Source organism: Pseudophryne corroboree, chromosome 1 (genome assembly GCF_028390025.1).
Source record: "Pseudophryne corroboree isolate aPseCor3 chromosome 1, aPseCor3.hap2, whole genome shotgun sequence".
NCBI classification, from domain to species: domain Eukaryota; kingdom Metazoa; phylum Chordata; class Amphibia; order Anura; family Myobatrachidae; genus Pseudophryne; species Pseudophryne corroboree.
Window position 1 is genome coordinate 304,391,038 of NC_086444.1, and position 27,877 is coordinate 304,418,914.

General features: G+C 47.7%; 2 protein-coding genes across 3 annotated transcripts in view; one reads left to right on the forward strand and one right to left on the reverse strand.

Annotated features, from left to right (window-relative positions):
• Positions 1–10,724, reverse strand: part of ANAPC5 (anaphase promoting complex subunit 5) — a 272,988-nt gene extending 262,264 nt beyond the window's left edge. Inside the window, exon 1 of the mRNA XM_063964426.1 lies at positions 10,642–10,724. The gene's annotated coding sequence lies outside the window, so the exon portion shown is untranslated. The remainder of the gene's footprint in view (positions 1–10,641) is intronic.
• Positions 7,058–27,877, forward strand: part of RNF34 (ring finger protein 34) — a 71,648-nt gene continuing 50,828 nt past the window's right edge. Inside the window, exon 1 of one of the 2 annotated variants that reach the window (XM_063964428.1) lies at positions 7,058–7,106. Coding sequence is in view for 1 of the 2 variants with exons in the window: in XM_063964427.1 (XP_063820497.1) it covers positions 10,899–10,904 (6 nt within the window). In the remaining variant the exon portion in view is untranslated. Of the gene's footprint in view, positions 7,107–10,774; positions 10,905–27,877 lie in introns of those variants that run through there. The other variant, XM_063964427.1, reaches the window with a different exon arrangement.

The following is a 27,877-nucleotide window of genomic DNA, read 5'->3' on the forward strand; positions in this document are numbered from 1 at the left end:
CTAACAAGATTTCTTGGCTCTTTGTCTCTGACTGGTTGGCCACCCCTGCTGTATATTATGTAATTTCAGACTTTACGTGAGTTATTACCTATTGCTTTAGGCTGTTTTGCACAAACTCCACCACTGTTTCACACAGTTTGCCAGATCAATTGGATTTTCATTACATTCATGAAATGGATGCTGTTGACCTACAATCAGTGTATGGCTTAAAATGAATACAGGTTGAGTATCCCTTATACAAAGTGCTTGGGACCAGACGTATTTTGGATATCGGATTTTTCAGTATTTTGGAATAATTGCATACTATAATGAGATATCATGGTGATGGGACCCAAGTCTAAGCACAGAATGCATATATGTTTCACATACACCTTACACACACAGCCTGAAGGGAATTTAATACAATATTTTTCATAAATTTGTGTACTAAACAAAGTGTGTGTACATTCACACAATTTATTTATGTTTCATATACACCTTATACACACAGCCTGAAGGTCATTTAATACAATATTTTTAATAACTTTGTGTATTAAACAAAGTTAGTGTACATTGAACCATCAGAAAACGAAGGTTTCACTAACTCAGTCTCACTCAAAAAATTCCGTATTTCAGAATATTCCGTATTTCGGAATATTTGGATATGGGATACTCAACCTGTATTTCATTTTCTGAGAAATGGCTGGATGGCCATGGTCCAGGCTGTTACATCACTGCGGTCATCAACTCGACAGGAGATGCATTCTTCTAATCAGGGCTGTGATATTGTCAGAGCAGTAGAAGATATGAGACAATAATAAGAATTTACTTACCGATAATTCTATTTCTCGGAGTCCGTAGTGGATGCTGGGGTTCCTGAAAGGACCATGGGGAATAGCGGCTCCGCAGGAGACAGGGCACAAAAGTAAAGCTTTCCGATCAGGTGGTGTGCACTGGCTCCTCCCCCTATGACCCTCCTCCAAGCCAGTTAGGTACTGTGCCCGGACGAGCGTACACAATAAGGGAGGAATTTTGAATCCCGGGTAAGACTCATACCAGCCACACCAATCACACCGTACAACTTGTGATCTAAACCCAGTTAACAGTATGATAACAGCGGAGCCTCTGAAAAGATGGCTCACAACAATAATAACCCGATTTTTGTAACTATGTACAAGTATTGCAGATAATCCGCACTTGGGATGGGCGCCCAGCATCCACTACGGACTCCGAGAAATAGAATTATCGGTAAGTAAATTCTTATTTTCTCTATCGTCCTAGTGGATGCTGGGGTTCCTGAAAGGACCATGGGGATTATACCAAAGCTCCCAAACGGGCGGGAGAGTGCGGATGACTCTGCAGCACCGAATGAGAGAACTCCAGGTCCTCCTTAGCCAGGGTATCAAATTTGTAGAATTTAGCAAACGTGTTTGCCCCTGACCAAGTAGCTGCTCGGCAAAGTTGTAAAGCCGAGACCCCTCGGGCAGCCGCCCAAGATGAGCCCACCTTCCTTGTGGAATGGGCATTTACATATTTTGGCTGTGGCAGGCCTGCCACAGAATGTGCAAGCTGAATTGTATTACACATCCAACTAGCAATAGTCTGCTTAGAAGCAAGAGCACCCAGTTTGTTGGGTGCATACAGGATAACAGCAAGTCAGTTTTCCTGACTCCAGCCGTCCTGGAACATATTTTCAGGGCCCTGACAACATCTAGCAACTTGGAGTCCTCCAAGTCCCTAGTAGGTGCAAGGCACCACAATAAGCTGGTTCAGGTGAAACACTGACACCACCTTAGGGAGAGAACTGGGGACGCGTCCGCAGCTCTGCCCTGTCCGAATGGACAAACAGATATGGGCTTTTTTGAGAAAAAACCACCAATTTGACACTCGCCTGGTCCAGGCCAGGGCCAAGAGCATGGTCACTTTTCATGTGAGATGCTTCAAATCCACAGATTTGACTGGTTTTAAACCAATGTGATTTGAGGAATCCCAGAACTACGTTGAGATCCCACAGTGCCACTGGAGGCACAAAAAGGGGGTTGTATATGCAATACTCCCTTGACAAACTTCTGGACTTCAGGAACTGAAGCCAATTCTTTCTGGAAGAAAATCGACAGGGCCGAAATTTGAACCTTAATGGACCCCAATTTGAGGCCCATAGACACTCCTGTTTGCAGGAAATGCAGGAAACGACCGAGTTGAAATTTCTTTGTGGGGCCTTCCTGGCCTCACACCACGCAACATATTTTCGCCACATGTGGTGATAATGTTGTGCGGTCACCTCCTTTCTGGCTTTGACCAGGGTAGGAATGACCTCTTCCGGAATGCCTTTTTCCCTTAGGATCCGGCTTTCCACCGCCATGCCGACAAACGCAGCTGCGGTAAGTCTTGGAACAGACATGGTACTTGCTGAAGCAAGTCCCTTCTTAGCGGCAGAGGCCATAAGACCTCTGTAAGCATCTCTTGAAGTTCCGGGTACCAAGTCCTTCTTGGCCAATCCGGAGCCATGAGTATAGTTCTTACTCCTCTACGTCTTATAATTCTCAGCACCTTAGGTATGAGAAGCAGAGGAGGGAACACATACACCGACTGGTACACCCACGGTGTTACCAGAACGTCCACAGCTATTGCCTGAGGGTCTCTTGACCTGGCGCAATACCTGTCCCGTTTTTTGTTCAGACGGGACGCCATCATGTCCACCTTTGGTATTTCCCAACGGTTTACAATCATGTGGAAAAAACTTCCCGATGAAGTTTCCACTCTCCCGGGTGGAGGTCGTGCCTGCTGAGGAAGTCTGCTTCCCAGTTTCCATTCCCGGGATGAAACACTGCTGACAGTGCTATCACATGATTTTTCGCCCAGCGAAAAGTCCTTGCAGTTTTTGCCATTGCCCTCCTGCTTCTTGTGTCGCCCTGTCTGTTTACGTGGGCGACTGCCGTGATGTTTTTCCCACTGGATCAATACCGGCTGACCTTGAAGCAGAGGTCTTGCTAAGCTTAGAGCATTATAAATTTACCCTTAGCTCCAGAATATTTATGTGGAGAAAAATCTCCAGACTTGATCACACTCCCTGGAAATTTTTTCCTTGTGTGACTGCTCCCCAGCCTCTCGGGCTGGGCTCCGTGGTCACCAGCATCCAATCCTGAATGCCGAATCTGCGGCCCTCTAGAAGATGAGCACTCTATAACCACCACAGGAGAGACACCCTTGTCCTTGGATATAGGGTTATCCGCTGATGCATCTGAAGATGCGATCCGGATCATTTGTCCAGCAGATCCCACTGAAAAGTTCTTGCGTGAAATCTGCCGAATGGAATTGCTTCGTAGGAAGCCACCATTTTTACCAGGACCCTTGTGCAATGATGCACTGTTTTTAGGAGGTTCCTGACTAGCTCGGATAACTCCCTGGCTTTCTCTTCCGGGAGAAACACCTTTTTCTGGACTGTGTCCAGAATCATCCCTAGGCACAGCAGACGTGTCGTCGGGATCAGCAGCGATTTTGGAATATTTAGAATCCACCCGTGCTGTTGTAGCAGTATCCTAGATAGTGCTACTCCGACCTCCAACTGTTCCCTGGACTATGCCCTTATCAGGAGATCGTCCAAGTAAGGGATAATTAAGACGCCTTTTCTTCGAAGAAGAATCATCATTTCGGCCATTACCTTGGTAAAGACCCGGGGTGCCGTGGACAATCCAAACGGCAGCGTCTGAAACTGATAGTGACAGTTCTGCACCACGAACCTGAGGTACCCTTAGTGAGAAGGGCAAATTTGGGACATAGAGGTAAGCATCCCTGATGTCCCGGGACACTATATAGTCCCCTTCTTCCTGGTTCGTTATCACTGCTCTGAGTGACTCCATCTTGATTTGAACCTTTGTAAGTGTTCAAAATTTTTTTTTTTTTTTTAGAATAAGTCTCACCTAGCCTTCTGGCTTCAGTACCACAATATAGTGTGGAATAATACCCCTTTTCTTGTAGTAGGAGGGGTAATTTAATTATCACCTGCTGGGAATACAGCTTGTGAATTTTTTCCCATACTGCCTCCTTGTCGGAGGGAGACCTTGGTAAAGCAGACTTCAGGAGCCTGCGAAGGGGAAACGTCTCGACATTCCAATTTGTACCCCTGGGATACTACTTGTAGGATCCAGGGGTCCTGTACGGTCTCAGCGCCATGCTGAGAACTTGTCAGAAGCGGTGGAACGCTTCTGTTCCTGGGAATGGGCTGCCTGCTGCAGTCTTCTTCCCTTTCCTCTATCCCTGGGCAGATATGATCTTATAGGGACGAAAGGACTGAGGCTGAAAAGACGATGTCTTTTTCTGCAGAGATGTGACCTAGGGTAAAAACGGTGGATTTTCCAGCAGTTGCCGTGGCCACCAGGTCCGATGGACCGACCCCAAATAACTCCTCTTCCTTTATACGGCAATACAACTTTGTGCCGTTTGGAATCTGCATCACCTGACCACTGTCGTGTCCATAACATCTTCTGGCAGTTATGGACATCGCATTTACTCTTGATGCCAGAGTGCAAATATCCCTCTGTGCATCTCGCATATATAGAAATGCATCCTTTAAATGCTCTATAGTCAATAAAATACTGTCCCTGTCAAGGGTATCAATATTTTTAGTCAGGGAATCCGACCAAGCCACCCCAGCTCTGCACATCCAGGCTGAGGCGATCGCTGGTCGCAGTATAACACCAGTATGTGTGTATATACTTTTTATGATATTTTCCAGCCTCCTGTCAGCTGGTCCTTGAGGACGGCCCTATCTATAGACGGTACCGCCACTTGTTTTGATAAGCGTGTGAGCGCCTTATCCACCCTAAGGGGTGTTTCCCAACTCGCCCTAACTTCTGGCGGGAAAGGGTATACCGCCCATAATTTTCTATCGGGGGGAACCCACGCATCATCACACACTTTATTTAATTTATCTGATTCAGGAAAAACTATGGTAGTTTTTTCACATCCCACATAATACCCTCTTTTGTGGTACTTGTAGTATCAGAAATATGTAACACCTCCTTCATTGCCTTTAACGTGTGGCCCTAATAAGGAATACGTTTGTTTATTCACCGTCGACACTGGACTCAGTGTCTCTGTCTGTGTCGACCGACTAAAGTAAACGGGCGTTTTAAAAACCCCTGACGGTGTTTTTGAGACGTCTGGACCGGTACTATTGTTTGTCGGCCGTCTCATGTCGTCAACCGACCTTGCAGCGTGTTGACATTATCACGTAATTCCCTAAATAAGCCATCCATTCCGGTGTCGACTCCCTAGAGAGTGACATCACCATTACAGGCAATTGCTCCGCCTCCTCACCAACATCGTCCTCCTACATGTCGACACACACGTACCGACACACAGCACACACACAGGGAATGCTCTGATAGAGGACAGGACCCACTAGCCCTTTGGAGAGACAGAGGGAGAGTTTGCCAGCACACACCAAAAACGCTATAATTATATAGGGACAACCTTATATAAGTGTTTTCCCTTATAGCATCTTTTTTATATATTTCTAACGCCAAATTAGTGCCCCCCCTCTCTGTTTTAACCCTGTTTCTGTAGTGCAGTGCAGGGGAGAGTCTGGGAGCCTTCCCTCCAGCCTTTCTGTGAGGGAAAATGGCGCTGTGTGCTGAGGAGATAGGCCCCGCCCCTTTTTCGGCGGCCTCGTCTCCCGCTCTTAACGGATTCTGGCAGGGGTTAAATATCTCCATATAGCCTCCGGAGGCTATATGTGAGGTATTTTTAGCCAAAATAGGTATTCATTTGCCTCCCAGGGCGCCCCCCTCCCAGCGCCCTGCACCCTCAGTGACTGCCGTGTGAAGTGTGCTGAGAGGAAAATGGCGCACAGCTGCAGTGCTGTGCGCTACCTTTAGAAGACTGAGGAGTCTTCTGCCGCCGAGTCTGGACCTCTTCTTACTTCAGCATCTGCAAGGGGGCCGGCGGCAAGGCTCCGGTGACCATCCAGGCTGTACCTGTGATCGTCCCTCTGGAGCTGATGTCCAGTAGCCAAGAAGCCAATCCATCCTGCACGCAGGTGAGTTCACTTCTTCTCCCCTAAGTCCCTCGTTGCAGTGATCCTGTTGCCAGCAGGACTCACTGTAAAATAAAAAACCTAAGCTAAACTTTTCTAAGCAGCTCTTTAGGAGAGCCACCTAGATTGCACCCTTCTCGGCCGGGCACAAAAATCTAACTGGCTTGGAGGAGGGTCATAGGGGGAGGAGCCAGTGCACACCACCTGATCGGAAAGCTTTACTTTTGTGCCCTGTCTCCTGCGGAGCCGCTATTCCCCATGGTCCTTTCAGGAACCCCAGCATCCACTAGGACGATAGAGAAATTGACTTATCACTGTGGATGTAATAACCATTAGAGTACTTGCATTAATTTCTAAATAATTTAGACTTATTGTCTTAAGGTGTGTACACACGGTGAGATTCGGGCTAAAACCCGATTCTCCCTATGCGATAGGGACTAGGTCAGTATCGCAAGCATAGATGACTGTGCTTGCGATACTGGCTTTGTACGATTTTGGCTAAGTGTAAATTTTGACTATCTTTTCTACGAGATAATCAAAATTGACTTGCTTGACAGTCTATCTAGGCTTGCAATACCGACCGCGCATTGGGATCGCAGGGTGACTTTCACCTTGCGATCTGCACTAACTTTCCTTACGATTTTGACTATATTGTCAAAATCGTAAGAAACAAATCTTACCGTGTGCATACCTCTCAACATGACCCTCACCAGGAGGGACATTGGGACAGATGTATTAACCTGGAAAAGGCATAAGGAAGTGATAAACCAGTGATATGTGCAAGGTGATAAAGGCACCAGCCAATCAGCTCCATTATGTAAATTAACAGTTAGGATCTGATTGGCTGGTGCGTTTGTCACCTTGCACATATCACTGGTTTATCACTTCCTTATGCCTTCTCCAGGATAATACATCTGCCCCACAATGCTTTGTGTCTGGACTTTTTTCTTAATTTATGATTGCTGGCACCTGTGTTGAACAGGTTAATGGATAAGAAAGGTGTTTTACCACAAGTGAGGTCAATCATAAATTAAGAGGGAAATCCAGAAGAAGAGCATTCTGTCCCTCCTGAAGTGGGTCATGTTGGGAGGTATGCGTGTGTGTACACACCTTTACATTTGGCATGCCAATGATGTTCTATGACAGTGGGTCTCAAACTCGGTCCTAGCAGGTGCACAGGTGTATTCATTACTCACTGATACATTTTACATTTTAAAATATCCACAGGTGGAACTTATTATTTCACTTGCAGTTCTGTGAGGAGACCTAGAAAACATGAACTGTTGTTTGGGGTCCTGAGGACCAAGTTTGAGAACCTGTGTTTTATGAGATGTATAGGTTAAACCACAGGTTCTTAAACTCGGTCCTCAGGACCACACACAGTGCGTGTTTTCAAGGTTTCACAGAATCACAAGTAAAATAATTTGCTCTACCTGTGGACTTTTTAAAATGTGTCATATAAATAAATACACCTTTACACCTGCTGGGTTACCTGTAAAACATGCACTGTGTGGGATCCTGAGGACTGAGTTTGAGAACCTGTTGGTTAAACAATTGGTTCCCAAACTTGGTCCTCAAGGACCTCCAACAGTTATTGTTTTTTTTTCAGGGCACCTAGCAGGTGCACAGGTGTATTCATTACTGGCACATTTTAAAAGACCTACAGGTGGAGCTAATTATTTCAATTGTGATTCTGTAAGGAGACCTGGATAATGTGAACTGTTGTGGGTCCTTGAGAACCAAGGGGCAGATGTATTAACCTGGAGAAGGCATAAGGAAGTGATAAACCAGTGATATGTACAAGGTGATAAACCCACCAGCCAATCGGCTCCATTATGTAAATTAACAGTTAGGATCTGATTGGCTGGTGCCTTTATCACCTTGCACATATCACTGGTTTATCACTTCCTTATGCCTTCTCCAGGTTAATACATCTGCCCCCAAGTTTGGGAACCACTGGGTTAAACCAAGAAGTAACTATAGGCACACTGGTCGATATATCGGCCGTTCTTTTGAACGGCCGATATATCGCGGGACCGTCGGCCAGTGTGTACGGCCGATACATCTGTGAACTCCGTCGTTCACAGACGTATCGCGTCGGCCGCGCAGCACAGCCGACGGCGCGCGTCGCTGTGTGTGTACGGGGCGGTCGGCCGACCGCCCGTACACATGCTGCGGCGGCCGGCGGTGATTGAACGGCCGATGTACACGCCCGCCCAGTTCATGACGTCAGTCCCCGACGGATCGAGCAGTGTGTAAACTAAACACACTGCTCGATCCGTCCATAGATATATCTGCAGATCAATTGATCTGCAGATATATCTATTAGTGTGTACCCACCTTAAGACTTACAGAAATGTAAGTTGGTTGGTAGACCTCACACTTGTGATTAAACTTAGCAGAACTTTAGGGAAAAAGCTGAAAAGTTAAATTGAACAAATGGGGGCTAGGAGTGGGGGAACTGAAAGTACTGGGACGTTGTATTTTGAAGTGACGTGATCATGAAAAGCTAAACACAGACTGATTTTTATTTTTTTAAACAATTTCTAGGTCTGTGAAGTGGACGTGCACCTTGAAATGTACTATGCTGACAAGTAGGCGCACGTGGAAAAGTTTTGTTAGTGACAGCATGGTTCTTGCCAGCAGATGAAATGACATGATTTCACTATGAGCAGTAATTTGTAGCACATCTACAGTATGTATTCTACTACAGCAATTTATTAATAGTGTTACAGGATCATCTGGTCCAACCAACCAAGGGTGTATGTTCCTAAAGCCACTGAACTGTGGGGGTTATTCAGACCGCAATAACCCTGGTCCCGGCGTCAATGCGCAGGTCCCGTCCTGCACGACTAGCCAATGTGATAAGATCGCATTGGCTGCAAAAGCTTCTGCCTGAGGGCGGGCAGGGGACGGTGCGGGGAAATCAGGGGCGGGTCGACTGTGTTTCCGGGGTGGCTGTGTGGCGTCACACGCAGCCGCTCCGATGAGAAAATGGCGGTTGACCGCCTGCATACGCAGCCTAGCTGCAGCGGGTCGTCCACAGTTGCTGTGACCGCAATTAAATTGCGGTCGCAGCCACTGGGCAGGCTATTCTGCATGCTGGGCGGCCTTACCCTGCGATGGGCGGCCCCCAGCATGCGAAAGAATGGATTGCAGATTCTGCTCTTTAGCAGAATCTGCAATCCATACTGAATAATCCCCTATATTCCCATAGCTCCCAGTACAATATTGACTGCTGAAGGCTATGTGACCTTAGACTGGGTACACACTTTCCGATGTCAGTGATATTGTGCAAGATGCCCTGCAAACAATATCGTTCATACACACTGAACGATATAGTTTGCGTCTCATAAGTGACAGCATGCACCCACGTCCAGGTGCACGTCGTCTCGTACAATATCTTTAAATTTCAAGTTGAAAACAAAAGATATTGTACCTCATTAATGACCCACAGGAGAACGCATCGCTCTAAGGCCGGGTTCATACTTGCCGATGTGCACCCGATATATCGCCCAACCGATGGATCGGACGATATATCGTATACATTGGCAAGTATGTATACTCTATATCATGCAGGAAAGGCCAGCGATGAACGACTATAGCATTCCATGATATAGCGCATACACACTGAACGTTATCGTTCAACAATAAAGTTCAGTGACGTCACTGCGGCATTCCTGGACATGCAGCTCAGCCCGACATTGACGGGTTGAGCTACGTCAGTTCAATATTGGTGATCGCTGAATGACGTGCTGGAGCGCGCATCGTTCATCGGTCACCAATATTGCCTCCATACACTGGACGATATAACCCTAAAAATAAACGATAACGACATTTATGTAGTTGTCGTTTATTTTTTGGCTGAAATCGCCTAGTGTGTATACCCCTTAAGTGTTAGCTGGTCTGTATGAACCCAGAGTGCAACATACTTGCCTACCTGACCCTCTCCATGAGGGAGAAAATGCTCTGTTCCTGGACTTTCCTGGTAATGTATGATTGCCATCACCTGTGGTGAAACACCTTTCTTATCAATTGCATACCTCCCAACTTGTCTCTTCTTTAAAGAGGGACACACGCGCGGCGAAGCCGTGCGCGCTCCCGAAAAGGGGGCGTGGTCTATGAAAAGGGGCGTGGCTTCACGGGAGGACCCGCGATCGCGAGCCACGCCCCCGTTTTCGTCACTGAAGGGGCATGCCCAGCGCTCTGTGAGCTGCTGGCATGCCCCGTCTCCCTCTGTCTCCAATGAATAGACGCTGTGCGCATGCGCACAGCGTCTATTCACCGCTGCTCTGCTAAGCAGGGCAGCGAGAGACAGAGCCTCCCAACTGCCCCCCCCCCACCGCGGGACACTGTGGCCCGCGGGTGGGACAGCGGGACAGTCCCCAAAAAACGGGACTGTCCCGCGAAAATCGGGACAGTTGGGAGGTATGAATTAACTAGCTCACCACAGGTGATGGCAATCATACATTACCAGGAAAGTCCAGGAACAGAGCATTTTCTCCCTCATGGAGAGGGTCAGGTAGGCAAGTATGGAGTGCAATCAGCCTATTAATTTAATAATAAGCCTATTACCTTAGTAGTATTTAAATGTTACGCACTGTAGATTTTGCTCATGCACTTACGTGGATCTTCAGCGTTAATGTGTGTATGTATTTGTACAGTATGTGTAACGTGCTGTCTCCATCTATCCGGTACCCTGCATCACATTGCACTGTGTACGCCAAGTGTTGGTCACGTGTGTCACTGCTGATGATGTCACGCCCATGTCCGGTCACATGAGCGGTGATGTCATCTAATGGTGGAATTTACATGTAGCAGCGGCGACTGATGGTTGCCTGTCAGGGACCGGGTCGGTGGGGAGAGCAGAGCGGACGGTGTCATGAAGGTAACGGGCCGCTATGCGGGGCCGCCAGGGGGCGTGCGCTGCTGCCCAGAACCCAGTGTGATAGTGACAAATGCGCTGTGCCCGCCGCTGCTGTGTGTGGCTGCCCTGTCATTTGCGGGCGGCACCGGGATGATCACCCCCTTCCACTCCATACCAGGCTCCGTGTAATAGGGCGGCGGCCAGTCTATCCTCCTAACGACCCCTCACAGTCCTGCCTGGCACAGTGTGTAACTACAGATGCACAGGTGGTCTGGCGAATGACAACTCTTGGAGCTAGTGAGGGCTGAGTTTGGGAAGCCTACACATAAATAATATTTAAAGGTTTAGGTGCAGTATAGCTATTTCGGATCATTTGATGCATGCCAGCTCAAACATCATCTATAGCCTATTTTCCTATATGGGGCTATAGTGCAAGGATGTCATTTGTGGTGCCCTGTATTGGCTGGAAAATTGCAGGTGGAGCCCCAGGAAAGGAATACATATGATATTCTGGCGGTAATATGATCGACACCAGCATCCCGAAGCAGAGAATCTCGATAGGGGTCGGGTAAGTCGTTTTACACCCCCTAACCCAGTGGTTTCCAAACTTTTTTGAATCACGGCGTCCTAGAATATCAGAATTTATTTTCACGGCACCCCTAGGCCAAAAATTTCTTATTGAGAAATTTAGAAATATTACATTAAGTAGATCGCGTTTATATGTCATCCTTAGGGTCAGTTGTGTGGTGAGGGACAAGATTTGCTTCTGTTTGGCCACATATTTTATGACTGGCAGCTACCAGCACTGGTTTTGCCTATTATATTGACCATGAATAATTTGAATTGGTCCTGGACCACCAACCCAGGGCACCCCTGCAAGTGTCCCGAGGCACCCCAGGGAGCCACGGCACACAGTTTGGGAACCTCTGCCCTAACCTATTCCCCCTCCCCCGCATCCCAACCCTCCCCAGTGGTGCTCAAACCTAAACCCCCCCCCCCCCCCCTCCCTGCAGCCTAACCCTAACTCCTCCTCTCCACAGCCTAACTCTAACCCTCCCCCCCACGGCTTACCACTTAGAGCTCCCGGTAGTGACCCAACCAGGCCCCCAATTCAGCCAGTCTGATCCAATGATTTTGCATTGCATTGATGCGTACTCCTCTGCCTGATTGTCAGACAAAGGTGTTGGGGGCGTGTCGGGAACGCATGCGGGTCTGGGCCGTTTTCGAGGGGGCTGTGCGATGTCACACGTGGCCACCGCAACATGTAAGATGGCCGACTTGCACCTGCCTTCGTAGGCATGGGGTCATCCCTTAATTTGCTGGGACAGCGATGCACGATCGCATAGCTGGAGGCCATTTGCATGCTGGGTGGCCCCCAGTATGTGATCGCAAGCAGTTGCAGTTTTGCTAATTTAGCAAAACTGCAACGGATGCTGAATAGGGTCCAGAATACTGAAATTTAGATCTCCACCCAAAGTGGAATTTTGTGCATTAGAAACTGGTCACTTCGCCCTCCTCCACTGTTTTTGCCCGCCCCTCAGTATAAACTGCAATCATCTCTGCAGATGCCTCCCCCAGACCCTGCAAGATGCTGCTGATAGGGTTGGTGTACTTGAAACGTTGCCATTGGCAAATAAGTTGAAAATAAGAAGAGGATAATGGGATAGAAATTCTAATCAGACTTCTTTGTAGGATAAGGCTGCTTAATGGGGAGACGTTCCATTTTCAGTGAGTGGTGTGTGTAACGGATGTTATGACGGTAAAAGGGGTGCGTAGTGAATTGTGTAATGTAGTGGGGCATATTCTGACCTGGGGGCACTGTAATTAGCATAATATGAACTGGAGAGCACTATTATGTTACACAATATGACATGGGGTATTGTAATGTGGCACAATATGGATTGGATGCACTATAGTTTGGCATTATCTGAACTGTGGGCAGTGTATTGATGTACAATATAAATGGTGGGTACTACAGTGGGGCATAATATGAATTACGGGCACTACAGTGTGTTATAAAACTAACTGGGGCACAAATGTGTGGCATAATATGTATTGGGGGCACTGAGTAATAATGTGACCTAGATAGAATATGTAGCATAATGTGTACTAGCAGCATTACAATGCTATGTATGGTGACCTGGGGGCAGTGTATGGTAGAATGTGTAATGAGGCATAAAATTAACTTCTGCAGAGAGAGGTCTCCCCAGTCTACTGTATCTGGTGTTTATAACGAGGCTCGGATTGCCCACAACGCAACCTAGGCACACGCCTAGGGCCCAGCGGGTGCCAAGGGGCCCTAAGCAGGGCCCCACCAAATCTGGCCAATCAATGATCCATCCATCACAAAGGCTAATGTCTAGTTACAGGTAAATGTTTACATAGGCTCAGTAACTGGGCTCAGATCAGTACAGGTTGAGTATCCCTTATACAAAATGCTTGGGACCAGAGGTATTTTGGATATGGGATTTTTCCGTATTTTGGAATAATTGCATACCATAATGAGATATCATGGTGATGGGACCCAAGTCTAAGCACAGAATGCATTTATGTTTCATATACACCATATACACACAGCCTGAAGGTAATTTTAGCCAATATTTTTTATAACTTTGTGCATTAAACAAAGTGTGTCTACATTCACACAATTAATTTATGTTTCATATACACCTTATACACACAGCCTGGGGGTCATTTAATACAATATTTTTAATAACTTTGTGTATTAAATAAAGTTTGTGTACATTGAGCCATCAAAAAACCAAGATTTCACTATCTCACTCTTTCTCAAAAAAGTCCGTATTTTGGAATATTCCGTATTTCGGAATATTTGGATATGGGATACTCAACCTGTATTAATATCACTAATACTGGCGCTGAACTCCATTACTGTACCTCTGCAAAACGTTAGCAGAGGTACTGTGCAACCACCGTGTGACATGTGGACTTGTTCAGCACTCTTAGGGCGGGATTCAAATCTTCTATTGCCCCCGATCTCCCGTCTAAAGTGACGGGAGATTGCGGGGCGATATTCTAATGACCCCCGTTTTCGCGCTGATCGCGCCCATAAGAGACGGGTTTAGCCGCGTAAAGCAGCTAAACCCGACTAAAGACTTGGGCGCGATCGGGAAAAGTCCCGTTTGATCGTCCAAACGGGTCACTTTTCACGCATTTCAGCTCGCCACCCCTGGGGGTGGCGAGCTGAAATGCTGATATCGCACCCATCGGTAGTAACATTTGAATAAGGCCGGCGGGCGCAATGGGGGCGGGAGGGGAGCTTCAAGATTTGAATCTCCCCCTTAGAGTCCCACTGTATGCAGGGCATCGAAGTGCCAGCCGCCAACCCTAGCACAACAGCAGCCACTGCCAGCACCATGGGCAGATTGGGCTGACTGGAGTATGGGATATTTCATGCTGGGCCGGGCACCGAGCCCTGCGCACCCCACAGTAAGGAAACGCAACTGGTTGTCATCAGGTAAATAAACTCTCCTCACAACTGCGATTTAGAGAGTTTCTGGAACAGTTGTGTACATTATATATAGTCGCTGACCTCTTGTGCCGATTTGCCTGCAAGCTCAGACTATGGCTCTCACAGAATGAGCAGTAAAAGCTTTTACATACTTCTCCTTTTGTTTCTGCTTTCCCACATTACCCCAGAAGCAATCAACATGAATTACTCATGTTATTGGGATGTCTTCCAATATACTGTAATGTGATGTTTATCTCTGTTGGTATAATGTGATCCAAATATATATGATATAACATGATTCATTTTTATTAGGTACCATGTTGGTTCAAAACAATGGGCATCTTTACTGCTATATTGCAAGTGGCACAACTACTGGTGTTATTGAAGGGTTGTACAGCCAATGTTAAATGATGTGCCCCCCATGGTAGTATAATGTGATGGGCACCTTTACTGGTATTATATGTAGGTCATCACAGCAGCTGGTATGGGATGGAGTTAAATTGCAGACGATCAGGATACCGACGCTGGAATCCCGACCACTGACAATGCCGCCAGCCGGAATCCTGGCTAACAGGCTGTTTCCACTCCTTGGTGCCCATGACACCCATAGATAGGGAATAAAACCTTTGTCGAGCCACCGAGCCTGCAGCGTGGTGAGCGCAGTAGGCCCACAAGGGGCTTTGTTGTGTTCACCCCCCTGCCGGCATTCTAGCAGCCGGGATCCCGGCATCTGTATGCTGACCGCCAGGATCCCTGCCTGTAGTGTTTTGGTTTTTTTTTCCTGTTGAGGGCCAATGTGGTTTATTGTTTTCTGTTATATAGGGCAATCTAATCCACTCCCCACCTACCACAAAAAATATCCTGTAGTGCACTAAATAAAAAGGGGGGTACGGGAGGCCCAAACCGGTATCTTGCCTAGGGCCCCGTGAAGTTTATATCTGGCTCTGCTTGTAACTCAGCACAGATCTGAGTTGTTATTTTTAAATGTAATCACTTTTTTTTTTTTTTTTTTTTTTTTTGCTCCATAGTAATGTCACTAAGGGGGCTACTTGCCAATGGTGGGTAATAGTAACTATAATTATGTATTGTTACATATTGCCGTTGGTTCTTTGAGAGCTCTAGCAGAAACACACCTCCGCAAAAAGATTTACCTTTGTTGGCAGCTGATGAGGAAGTGCCAAGCGCATGAGCAGCTTCACCCAACCCTATTGACCAGACTATGCAGAAACATACATCAGAATGACCCATATCCGATGCGAGTCGTATCATGATTTCTCTTCAACCTCCTGGTAGCTCCCTGGCATTCCCGGACAACACGAGTGACGCACAGTGTGCTAACGACTTGTCGTTAAATGATCGATTGTGTACCTCACACAAAAAAAAGGCCAGGGAACTGGCCCTCAAAATAATACGATGCATCATATGTGCCTTAAACATGGTACGATGTGCACACGATGCAGCGTATGAGGCATCAAAATCATGTATTCGTACACGATATCGACCTAGTATATGGCCAGCTTAATACCAAATGAATAGCAAAACAGTGTCGTGATTGAGCCTTTTGCGGACGTCTACACTGGCATTTTGCCTCATCATTTGTTAAATATAAAACTAAATTATCTGAGCACCATGGACAGTGGGTTATATTATCCTTGGTGTCAATATCTTACTAAACTGTACTTAATGCTTTCCCTGTTTGATATATTTTATTGAATTTTATTATTTGTGTGCCTGCCTTTTGTTTGAATAAATGTTGTGGTTTTCGTTTTATTCACATCATGATTTCATTATTATCCTTTATTTATATGGTGCCACAAGGGTTCCGCAGTGCCTAGCAAAGTACAAAAACAAATGAGCAAAACAACTAATACCCCTTTCACATTGCACAAATAACCCGGTATCGCCGGGTCGGCGTGCGGTGTGAAAGGGGCATAGCCGAAATTGCGGGTCCCCTGACTCGGCAATTCAATAATAAAGCAGTGTTATACCCGGGTTGAATACCGGGTCAGTGGCTGCGTAAACTGGCTCCCGGGACGATGCGTCCCGGGACCCGTTTACTACAGCAGGGAGAGGCGGCGCGGAGATGATCTCATCTCCCAGCGCTGCCGCCGGCTCTGCCCCCCGCTGCTATGGCAACCCGCCCGGCGTATTTTCGGGTCGGTGAAGCCTGCAGCAGCTGCCAATGCTGGTTCCCACCCGGGAAGGACCCGTTTCCAATTCCCGGGTGGGATCCGGCATTGGCAGTGTGAAAGGGGTATTTCCTCTGACGTCCTAAGTGGATGCTGGGACTCCGTAAGGACCATGGGGAATAACGGCTCCGCAGGAGACTGGGCACAACTAAAGAAAGCTTTAGGACTACCTGGTGTGCACTGGCTCCTCCCACTATGACCCTCCTCCAGACCTCAGTTAGAATCTTGTGCCCGGCTGAGCTGGATGCACACTAGGGGCTCTCCTGAGCTCCTGGAAAGAAAGTATATTTTAGGTTTTTTATTTTACAGTGAGATCTGCTGGCAACAGACTCACTGCAGCGAGGGACTAAGGGGAGAAGAAGCGAACCTACCTAACTGGTGGTAGTTTGGGCTTCTTAGGCTACTGGACACCATTAGCTCCAGAGGGATCGACCGCAGGACCCGACCTTGGTGTTCGTTCCCGGAGCCGCGCCGCCGGCCCCCTTACAGAGCCAGAAGCAAGAAGTGTTCCGGAAAATCGGCGGCAGAAGACTTCTGTCTTCAACAAGGTAGCGCACAGCACTGCAGCTGTGCGCCATTGCTCCTCATGCACACCTCACACTCCGGTCACTGATGGGTGCAGGGCGCTGGGGGGGGGGGGGGGCGCCCTGAGGGCAATATAAACACCTTGGCTGGCAAATCATCACATTATATAGTCCCAGGGCTATATATGTGATAAATTACCCCTGCCAGAATCCATGAAAAAAGCGGGAGAAAAGTCCGCCGAAAAAGGGGCGGGGCTATCTCCCTCAGCACATTGGCGCCATTTTTTCTTCACAGTGCAGCTGGAAGACGGCTCCCCAGGCTCTCCCTTGTTGTTTTCAGGCTCAAAGGGTTAAAAAGAGAGGAGGGGCACCAAATTTAGGCGAAATATGTGTATACAAGCAGCTATTGGGGGAAAAATCACTCAGTTATAGTGTTAATCCCTGCATTATATAGCGCTCTGGCATACTCTCTCTCTGTCTCCCCGAAGGACTTTGTGGGGTCCTGTCCTCAGTCAGAGCATTCCCTGTGTGTGTGTGTGCGGTGTGTCGGTACGGCTGTGTCGACATGTTGGATGAGGAAGGTTACGTGGAGGCGGAGCAGAGGCCGATAAATGGGATGTCGCCCCCTGTGGGGCCGACACCAGAGTGGATGGATAGGTGGAAGGTATTTACCGACAATGTCAACTCCTTACATAAAGGCTGGATGACGTAACAGCTGTGGGACAGCCGGCTTCTCAGCCCGCGCCTGCCCAGGCGTCTCAAAGGCCATCAGGGGCTCAAAAAACGCCCGTTACCTCAGATGGCAGACACAGATGTCGACACAGAGTCTGACTCCAGTGTCGACGAGGTTGAGACATATACACAATCCACTAGGATCATCCGTTGCATAATCTCGGCTTTATGTTTGGGGAGAAAAAGCAGCCAGTGTTTTGTTCCCCCATCAGATGAGTGAATGAAGTGTGTAAAAAGTTACTGCTGGCGTACCCTTTCCCGCCAGAGGATAGGTCACGTTGGGAGATATCCCCTAGGGTGGATAAGGCGCTCACACGTTTGTCAAAAAAGGTGGCACTGCCGTCTTAGGATACGGCCACTTTGAAGGAGCCTGCTGATAAAAAGCAGGAGGCTATCTTGAAGTCTGTATATACACACTCAGGTACTATACTGAGACCTGCAATTGCCTCAGCATGAATAGTGCTGCTGCAGCGTGGTCTGATACCCTGTCAGATAATATTAATACCCTAGACAGGGATAATTTTTTGCTAACATAGAGCATTTTAAAGACGTCGTCTTATATATGAGGGATGCACAGAGGGATATTTGCCGGCTGGCATCCAGAATTAATGCAATGTCCATTCTGCCAGGAGGGTATTAGAGACCCGGCAGTGGACAGGTGATGCTGACTTTAAAAGGCACATGGAGATTCTGCCTTATAAGGGTGAGGAATTGTTTGGGGATGGTCTCTGGGACCTCGTTTCCACAGCAACAGCTGGGAAGAAATTTTTTTTTACCTCAGGTTTCCTCACAGCCTAAGAAAGCACCGTATTTCCAGGTACAGTCCTTTCGGCTTCAGAAAAGCAAGCGGGTCAAAGGCGCTTCCTTTCTGCACAGAGACAAGGGAAGAAGGAAAAAGCTGCACCAGACAGCCAGTTCCCAGGATCAAAAATCTTCCCCCGCTTCCTCGGAGTCCACCGCATGACGCTGGGGCTCCACAGGTGGAGACAGGTGCTGTGGGGGCGCGTCTCGGGAACTTCATGGACCAGTGGGCTTGCCCACAGGTGGATCCCTAGGTTCTGCAAGTAGTATCACAGGGATACAAGCTGGAGTTCGAGGCGACTCCCCCTCGCCGTTACCTCACATCAGCCTTGCCTGCTGCCCTCGGAGAAAGGGAGGTAGTACTGGCGGCAATTCACAAGCTGTACTTCCAGCAGGTGAAATCAAGGTACCCCTCCTTCAACAATGCCGGGGTTACTATTCCAAAATGTTTGTGGTACCGAAACCAGACGGTTCGGTGAGACCCATTCTAAATTTGAAATCCTTGAACACTTATATACGAAGGTTCAAGTTCAAAATGGAATCGCTCAGGGCGATTAGTGCAAGCCTAGAGAATTTCATGGTATCACTGGACATCAAGGATGCTTACCTGCATGTCCATATTTACCCTCCTCACCAGGATTGTCATTACCAATTCCAGACGTTGCCGTTGGTCTATCCCCGGCACCGAGGGTATTTACCAAGGTAATGGCCGAAATAATTATCCCGTACTTGGACGATCTCCTTATAAAGGCGAGGTCCAGGGAGCAGTTGTTCGTCGGAGTAGCACTATCTCGGGAAGTGCTACAACAGCACGGCTGGATTCTGAATATTCCAAAGTCGCAGCTGGTTCCTACGACGCGTCTACTGTTCCTGGGTATGGTTCTGGACACAGAACAAGAAAAAAGGGTTTCTCCTGGAGGAGAAGTCCAAGGAGTTGTCGTCTCTAGACAGAGACCTCCTAATACAAATACAGGTGTCGGTGCATCAATGCACGCGAGCCCTGGGAAAGATGGTAGCTTCTTACGAAGAAATTCCCTTCGGCAGGTCCCATGCAAGGATCTTCCAGTGGGATCTGTTGGACAAGTGGTCCGGGTCGCATCTTCAGATGCATCGGCGGATAACCCTGTCTCCAAGGGCCAGGGTGTCGCTGTTGTGGTGGCTGCAGAGTGCTCATCTTCTAGAGGGCCGCAGATTCGGCATACAGGACTGGGTCCTGGTGACCACGGATGCCAGCCTTCGAGGCTGGGGGGGCAGTCACACAGGGAAGAAACTTCCAAGGACTATGGACAAGTCAGGAGACTTCCCTACACAAAAATATTCTGGAACTAAGAGCCATTTACAATGCCCTAAGTCAGGCTAGACCCTGCTTCAACACCGGCCGGTGCTGATCCAGTCAGACAACATCACGGCGGTCACTCATGTAAACCGACAGGGCGGCACAAGAAGCAGGATGGCGATGGCAGAAGCTACAAGGATTCTCCGATGGGCGGAAAATCATGTGTTAGCACTGTCAGCAGTGTTCATTCCCGGAGTGGATAACTGGGAAGCAGACTTTCTCAGCAGACACGACCTCCACCCGGGAGAGTGGGGACTTCATCCAGAAGTCTTCCAAATGATGGTACACCGTTGGGAAAGGCCACAGGTGGACATGATGGCGTCCCACCTCAACAAAAAGCTAAAAAGATATTGCGCCAGGTCAAGGGACCCTTAGGCGATAGCTGTGGACGCTCTGGTAACACCGTGGGTATGTGTTCCCTTCTCTGCCTCTCATACCCAGGGTAATGAGAATAATAAGAAGGAGAGGAGTAAGAACTATACTCATTGTTCCGGATTGGCCAAGAAGAGCTTGGTACCCAGAACTCCAAGAAATGATCTCAGAGGACCCATGGCCTCTGCCGCTCGGACAGGACCTGCTGCAGCAGGGGGCCTGTCTGTTCCAAGACGTACCGCGGCTGCGTTTGACGGGATGGCGGTTGAACGCCAGATCCTGAAGGAAAAGGGCATTCTGGAGGAAGTTATTCCTATGCTAATTAAAGCTAGGAAAGAAGTGAACGCAAACCATTATCACCGCATATGGCGGAAATATGTTGCGTGCTGAGAGGCCAGGAAGGCCCCAATGGAGGAATTTCAGCTAGGTCGATTTCTGCACTTCCTACAGTCAGGGGTGACTATGGGCCTAAAATTGGGTTCCATTAAGGTCCAGATTTCAGCTCTATCTATTTTCTTCCAAAATAGAACTGACTTCACTGCCTGAAGTTCAGACTTTTGTTAAGGGAGTGCTGCATAGTCAGCCCCCGTTTGTGCCTCCAGTGGCACCGGGGGATCTCAACGTGGTGTTGGATTTCCTGAAGTCGCATTGAGTTGAGCCACTTAAATCCGTGGAGCTAAAATACCTCACGTGGAAAGTGGTCATGCTGTTGGCCTTGGCGTCGGCCAGGCGTGTATCAGAATTAGCGGCTTTATCATGCAAAAGCCCTTATCTAATTTTTTTATATGGATAGGGCGGAATTGAGGACTCGTTCCCAATTCCTTCCTAAGGTGGTATCCGTTTTTCATGTGAACCAACCTATTGTGGTGCCTGCGGCTACTGGGGACTTGGAGGATTCCAAGTTACTGGACGTAGTCAGGGCCCTGAAAAATATGTTTCCAGGACGGCTGGAGTCAGGAAAACTGACTCGCTATTTATCCTGTATGCACCCAACAAGCTGGGTGCTCCTGCTTCTAAGCAGACTATTGCTCGCTGGATCTGTAGCACGATTCAACTTGCACATTCTGCGGCTGGACTGCCGCACCCTAAATCTGTAAAAGCCCATTCAACGAGGAAAGTGGGCTCTTTTTGGGCGGCTGCCCGAGGGGTCTCGGCTTTACAAATTTGCCGAGCTGTTACTTGGTCGGGTTCAAACACTTTTGCAAGAGTATACAAGTTTGATACCCTGGCTGAGGAGGACCTAGAGTTTGCTCATTCGGTGCTGCAGAGTCAACCGCACTCTCCCGCCTGTTTGGGAGCTTTGTTATAATCCCCATGGTCCTTACGGAGTCCCAGCATCCACTTAGGACGTCAGAGAAAGTAAGATTTTACTCACCGGTAAATCTATTTCTCGTAGTCCGTAGTGGATGCTGGGCGCCCATCCCAAGTGCGGATTGTCTGCAATACTTGTATATAGTTATTGCCTAACTAAAGGGTTATTGTTGAGCCAACTGTTGAGAGGCTCCGTTGTATTTCATACTGTTAACTGGGTATAGTATCACGAGTTATACGGTGTGATTGGTGTGGCTGGTATGAGTCTTACCCGGGATTCAAAATCCTTCCTTTGTGTCAGCTCTTCCGGGCACAGTATCCTAACTGAGGTCTGGAGGAGGGTCATAGTGGGAGGAGCCAGTGCACACCAGGCAGTCCTAAAGCTTTCTTTAGTTGTGCCCAGTCTCCTGCGAAGCTGCTATTCCCCATGGTCCTTACGGAGTCCCAGCATCCACTACGGACTACGAGAAATAGATTTACCGGTGAGTAAAATCTTACTATAAGCACCACTTTTGAATATCACGGGTCGAGTAACCCTGCATTTCAACCTGATATAAAAGCAGTGTTAAACACGAGTTGGATCCGGGTCAATGTGCACTCTATTACCGCTTTCACACTGCCAATGCCGGATCCCACCCGGGAATTGGAAACGGGTCCTTCCCGGGTGGGATCCGGCACTGGCAGCTGCTGCAGGCTTTCCCGACCTGGCAATATGCCGGGCGGGTTGCCATAGCAGTGGGGGGCGGAGGTGGAGGCGGCGCTGGGAGATGAGCTCATCTCCGCGCCGCCTCTCCCTATCTAGTAAACGGGTCCTGGGTCAGATCGACCCGGGAGCCCGTTTACGCAGCCACTGACCCGGTATTCAACCCGGGTATAACACTGCTTTATACCTGGGTTGAATTGCCGAGTCAGGCGACCCGCGATTTCGGCAAGGCCCCTTTCACGCCGACCCGTGTCGGCCCAGCAATATGCCGGGTTGATACCGGGTTATTTGTGCGGTGTGAAAGGGGTATAAATTGTCCAACCCGGGTTATTCAACCCTGCATTCATGTAAAAGTGCTGATTGGCTGTTCTTTGTGTGCCTTGATGATGTCAGCAGCCTGAGCCCTGCTACACAGGAGAGAACAGAGAGCATTAAGAATTAGGGGTGAGGCAGATATTGCTAGGCAGCTTACTACATACCTCCCAACTTATTAAAAGAACAAAGAGGGACGTTGTTGCGCCCGGAAAGGGGGTGTGGCCTATATGAAAGGGGTGTGGTCTACTACTGGCAGAGCCACAATCGCAAGTCACGCCCCCTTCTACCATCACTGAGGGGGCATGCCCAGCGCTTTCTGAGCTGCTGGCATGCCCCCTCTCCCTCTGTCACTTTTGAATAGACGCTGTGCGCATGTGCATAGCAGCAGTAACAGGAGCCTCTGAACTGCCCCCCCACCGCGGGACACTGCGGCCTGCGGGTGGGACAGCGGGACAGTCCCAAAAAAACGGGACTGTCCCACGAAAATCGGGACAGTTGGGAGGTATGTTACTGGCACAGTTAAAGATGCAATTGTGTATAAAAAAAAAACTACATCTGTCAGCCATGATTCCTGCAATGCTGTGAGCTGTCCCCACTCTCTCCTTTTGTCTCCTTCTGACACCTCGTCTTTCTGAGCCAAAAAAAGTCCATTTAAAATGTCATCCATGGTGTTTTAATTGCTGACCCGGGTTGAGTTAAAAGGAGCCAACCCTGCAATAACCTGGGTTGAAAGTGTAGTGGGAAAGGGTCTGACCCGTGTCCGACTCGGATTCAAAATACCAGGTCGGACCCGGGTTTGCGGTGTGAAAGGGGTATTACAGTACAAGACAACAGAGAACAAATACATGGTATATAAACATTGCTACATCAGTAGACATGACACTGAAATAAGCATCAGGGTGGCAGAAACCAAGGGTTAGGTGCTATTGTAGGGAGTATGGATTAGAAGTCTAAGTAAGAGAAGGAAAAGCACAGAGAGGGCCCTGCTTGTGAGAGCTTACAATCTAAAAGGGAGGGGTAGACAGTGAGCATGGACCAGAGGGTTAGGATGAGACAGCTGGGTTTGTTGAAGAAGTTGGTCTTGCGAGCCCATTTGAAGTTTTGTAGAGGGGTGGGGAGTCTGATAGGGAGAGGTAGAGAATTCCAAAGATAGGGAACAGAACATGCGAAATCTTGGTGGTGGGAGGAGGTTATCAGTAAATAGGAGAGGCAGCATGAATTTGTGGAGCAAAGAGGACAGGTGGGAATGTAACGGGAGATAAGGTCAGAGATGTAATGGGAGAGGAATGGGTGAGGACTTTGTAAGCAAGTGAGAAGCTTGAATTGGATTCTGAAGGAGAAGGGGAGCCAGTGTAGGGCTTGTAAGAGAGGGGAAGCGGGCATAGTACATTTGGAGAGGAAGATGAGCGGGGCAACAGCATTAAGGACATACTGAAGTGGAGAGAGGCTGTAGTCAGGGAGGCCAGATAGGAACAGATTACAGTAGTCTAATCTGGAGATGACCAATGAGTGATGTGGGTCTTGGTAGCATTGAGGGTGAGAAAGGGTCTGATACTGGAAATATTTTTGAGATGGAAATGGCAGGACTGCGAGAGGTACTGGCTGTATGACTTGAAGGAGAGGGAGGAATCAAGGATTACTTCAAGACAGGGTACTTGGGGGGGGCTGAAAGAGAGAGTTCATGTACTTCATCTGTTTGTTCAGTAGTTATTATTTGATATCATGTTAAAGGTTCACTTTTATATTTAAAACAGTACTTTGAAAACCTCTCCCAACAATTATGAGCTAGGGTTAAAACTTTGACCTCTACAATAATAAGAAAATTAACTCCCCTGTGATGTGGCTTCATTTACAAGATGAGATTTTGATCATGTCTCTCTTGTAAGACTTAAAGCTTTAGGGTACAATATACTAGTAGCAAGTCTGGCAGTGAATTAGAGCGCAGCATGTTCACTGCCAGACTTTTGTGACCGATACAGAATAGGACAGCTGTGTATTCCCTCGAACTAGACACCAGGGTATTGAGGCCCTACTTAAGTGTTGAGACTGAGCAAGAAATATAAATCTATGTAACCTCCTAAATATCCCATCTCCCATCAATCTCTAAGTCACTAAAATGTGCCTTATTGAATGCACGTTGTTTGTAACAAATTAACATCCATCCACAACCTCTTCATCTCTGACAACTTCAACCTGCTGTCTATTACAGAGACATGGCTCGCACAATCGGACACAGCCTCCCCTGCAGCACTGTCACATGGTGGTCTTCACACATGCCTCCAGGCCTGGTAACAGTAAAGGAGGCGAGGTTGGAATATTACTGTCCCAATTTTTCACATACACCGTTCTACCACAGATTCCATCACTCACATTCACATCGTTAGAGTGAACTTCAATCAGGATTTTCACCCCTTTCTCTCTGCATGTTGCAGCTATCTATCGCCCACCTGAGCAACCCAAACAGTTTCTAGAAGATTTTTTTTGCCTAACTCCCACACTTCTTATCCTCCGACATCTCCACCATCATCATGGGAGATTTCAGTATTGCTCTTGACAGTCCACAATCTCTTCATGTCTCCAAACTCCTCTCTAACCTCCTGTCTTGGCCTTACCCAATGGTCTGACTCCTACTCATCAGGAGGGCCACTGCCCTGATCTTGCATTCACCAGGCTCTGCTCAGTTTCTGAATTCACTAACACTCCTTTTCCCTCTCTCGGATCACAACATTATCACCTTCTCAATGTCTTCCATCACTCCAAACTCTGACACTGAATTCAAGCAAGCCTCCACTAACCCGCAGAAATACTAACACTATATTAATTTTCAACAACTTTCCTCCTCTCTGCAACAACTGCTCTCACCAATTCCTACATTTACCTCTACTGAGACTGCTGTATCCCACCTGAACCAGATTATAGAGAGAGCCCTTGATGAAGTGGCTCCGGCTCCTTATCACACGTCACATATGCTTAGATGCCAACCATGGCACTCTAAATCAACAAGACACCTACAAAAGCTGTCACGTAAGGGTCATTCCATGTCAGTTCACCCAGGCATGACACCCACCGACTCAGATTTTCATGATACTTTGTACACTTGATACTACCACATAGCTACTAACCCATGTCAAATCTTTCTTCTCTAAGGCCATTACTCACTACTTATTCTCCTTGATCTCTCTGCTGCTTTTGATACTGTTGACCACTCTCTTCTCATACACTACAATTCCTAGGTCTTTAGGACACGGCCCTTTCTTGGTTCTCATCCTACTTATCTAATCGCTCCTTCATTGTTCGTTACTCTGATTCCATCCCTCCTCTTCACTACCTCTCTCAGTTGGAGTACTGCAAGGCTCAGTCCTAGGTCCTCTGCTTTTCTCTATCTATACTACATCTCTTGGCAAACTAATCCACTCTTTCGGATTTCATTACCATCTGTATGCAGATGATACTCAAATCTACCTATCCTCCCCAGTTTTGTCACCATCTGTATTGGGCCGTGTCACTGAATGCCTATCTGCCATTTCATCTTGGATGACCTCTCATCACCTCAAACTTAATATTTCCAAAACAGAATTAATTCTATTTCCACCGGCCAATAGTAGTTACGAACCTGATATCTCTATCACTGTTGATAACTCTGCAATCATCCCTACCTCACAAGCTCTCTGCCTAGGTGTCATTGTTGACTCTGAATTGTCCTTTGTTCCCCACATTCAATTTGTGTCAAGATCATGTTGCATACATCTAAGAAACATATCCAAAATATGACCATAATCTTACACAAGACACATCAAAAACTCTTAATCCATGCTCTAATTATCTCCCGCATTGATTATTGTAATAGTCTACTGACTTGTCTTCCCAAACATAGGCTCTCATCACTACAATTCATTTTGAATGCAGCTGCAAGGCTAATCTTCCTCGCTCTACGTTAATCGTCTGCAGATCTGCTCTGTCTGTCCCTACATAGGTTACCGGTATTCTACCATATTAAATATAAACTTTTACTTACATACAAGGCTATTAACCAAACTGCACCAACATACATCTCTTCACTCATCTCAAAATATCTCCCTACCCAACCTCTCCACTCTGCACAAGATCTGCGTCTCTCATCCACACGCATTACTTGTACACACTCAAAATTACAGGACTTTATCCGGGCTTCACCCACTCTGTGGAATGCCCTCCCATGCACAATAAGACTCGCCTCTAGTTTCCAAACCTTTAAACGTTCCCTGAAAACTCACCTCTTCAGACAAGCCTATCAAATTCCAGACCCACCCACATAACCTTCAGTGTTTCCCTATCTAATAACATCCTCTCTATACAGTACAGATAACATCTCATATCTTGTCTTTCTTTACTCTCGCACCCTCCTGACCCTTGGCCAACATTGCTAGGTGATCATATCATACAACCCATTAAGAACCTAGCAATCTGGTCGACCAAGATGCAATAGGTAGCTTCTATCCTTGTGTATCAATGCCTATTTCCCTATAGATTGTAAGCTTGCGAGCAGGGCCTTCCTACCTCTGTCTGTTATTTATCCAGTTTTGTTCTATTACTGTTCTAATTGTAAAGAGCAGTGGAGTATGCTGTGCTATATAACTGTTAATAAATAAATAATAAGCCTCCGTTTTTTAGATATAGGGGCATATTCAATTAAAGTCTGATCCATTCTGATAGGATTTGGCCGTTCCCGACAATCTCAATCCGACTTTAAAAAAAAGTCGGATTGAGGAGATGAGGGAGCTGGGAGGAGGAGACGGGGAGAGCAGGAACCCAGCAGCTACAGCAGCGTAGCAGGAGGATGGGGCACCACCGCCAGACCTCACGGCAGCATCCACCTGGCTCCAGCAAGCGGGACGGTGCTCCATCATCCTGCTACGCTGCTGTAGCCGCTGGGTTCCTGCTCTCCCCGCTGCTCTCCTCCTCTCAGCTCCCAATAGCTGCCGGGCCAAACCCGACAAGTTTGGTCCAGTCACAACAGTGTCAATCCGACTTTTTTAAAAGTCTGATTGACATTGTCGGAAACGGGACCAAAACCTGTTGGATTTGACCCCATTTCCGACAGCAGCACGTGGATCGAAGGCTATTCCGCCGATCCACATGCTTTCCGACAGCTTCCTGACAAGTCAGATTAAATGAGGCTGGATTGAATAGGTCGGAACCCCTTCCGACCTATTCCAGTCGGAAACTGCCGTCTTTCCGACAAGACAGCAGTTTCTGACTCTTA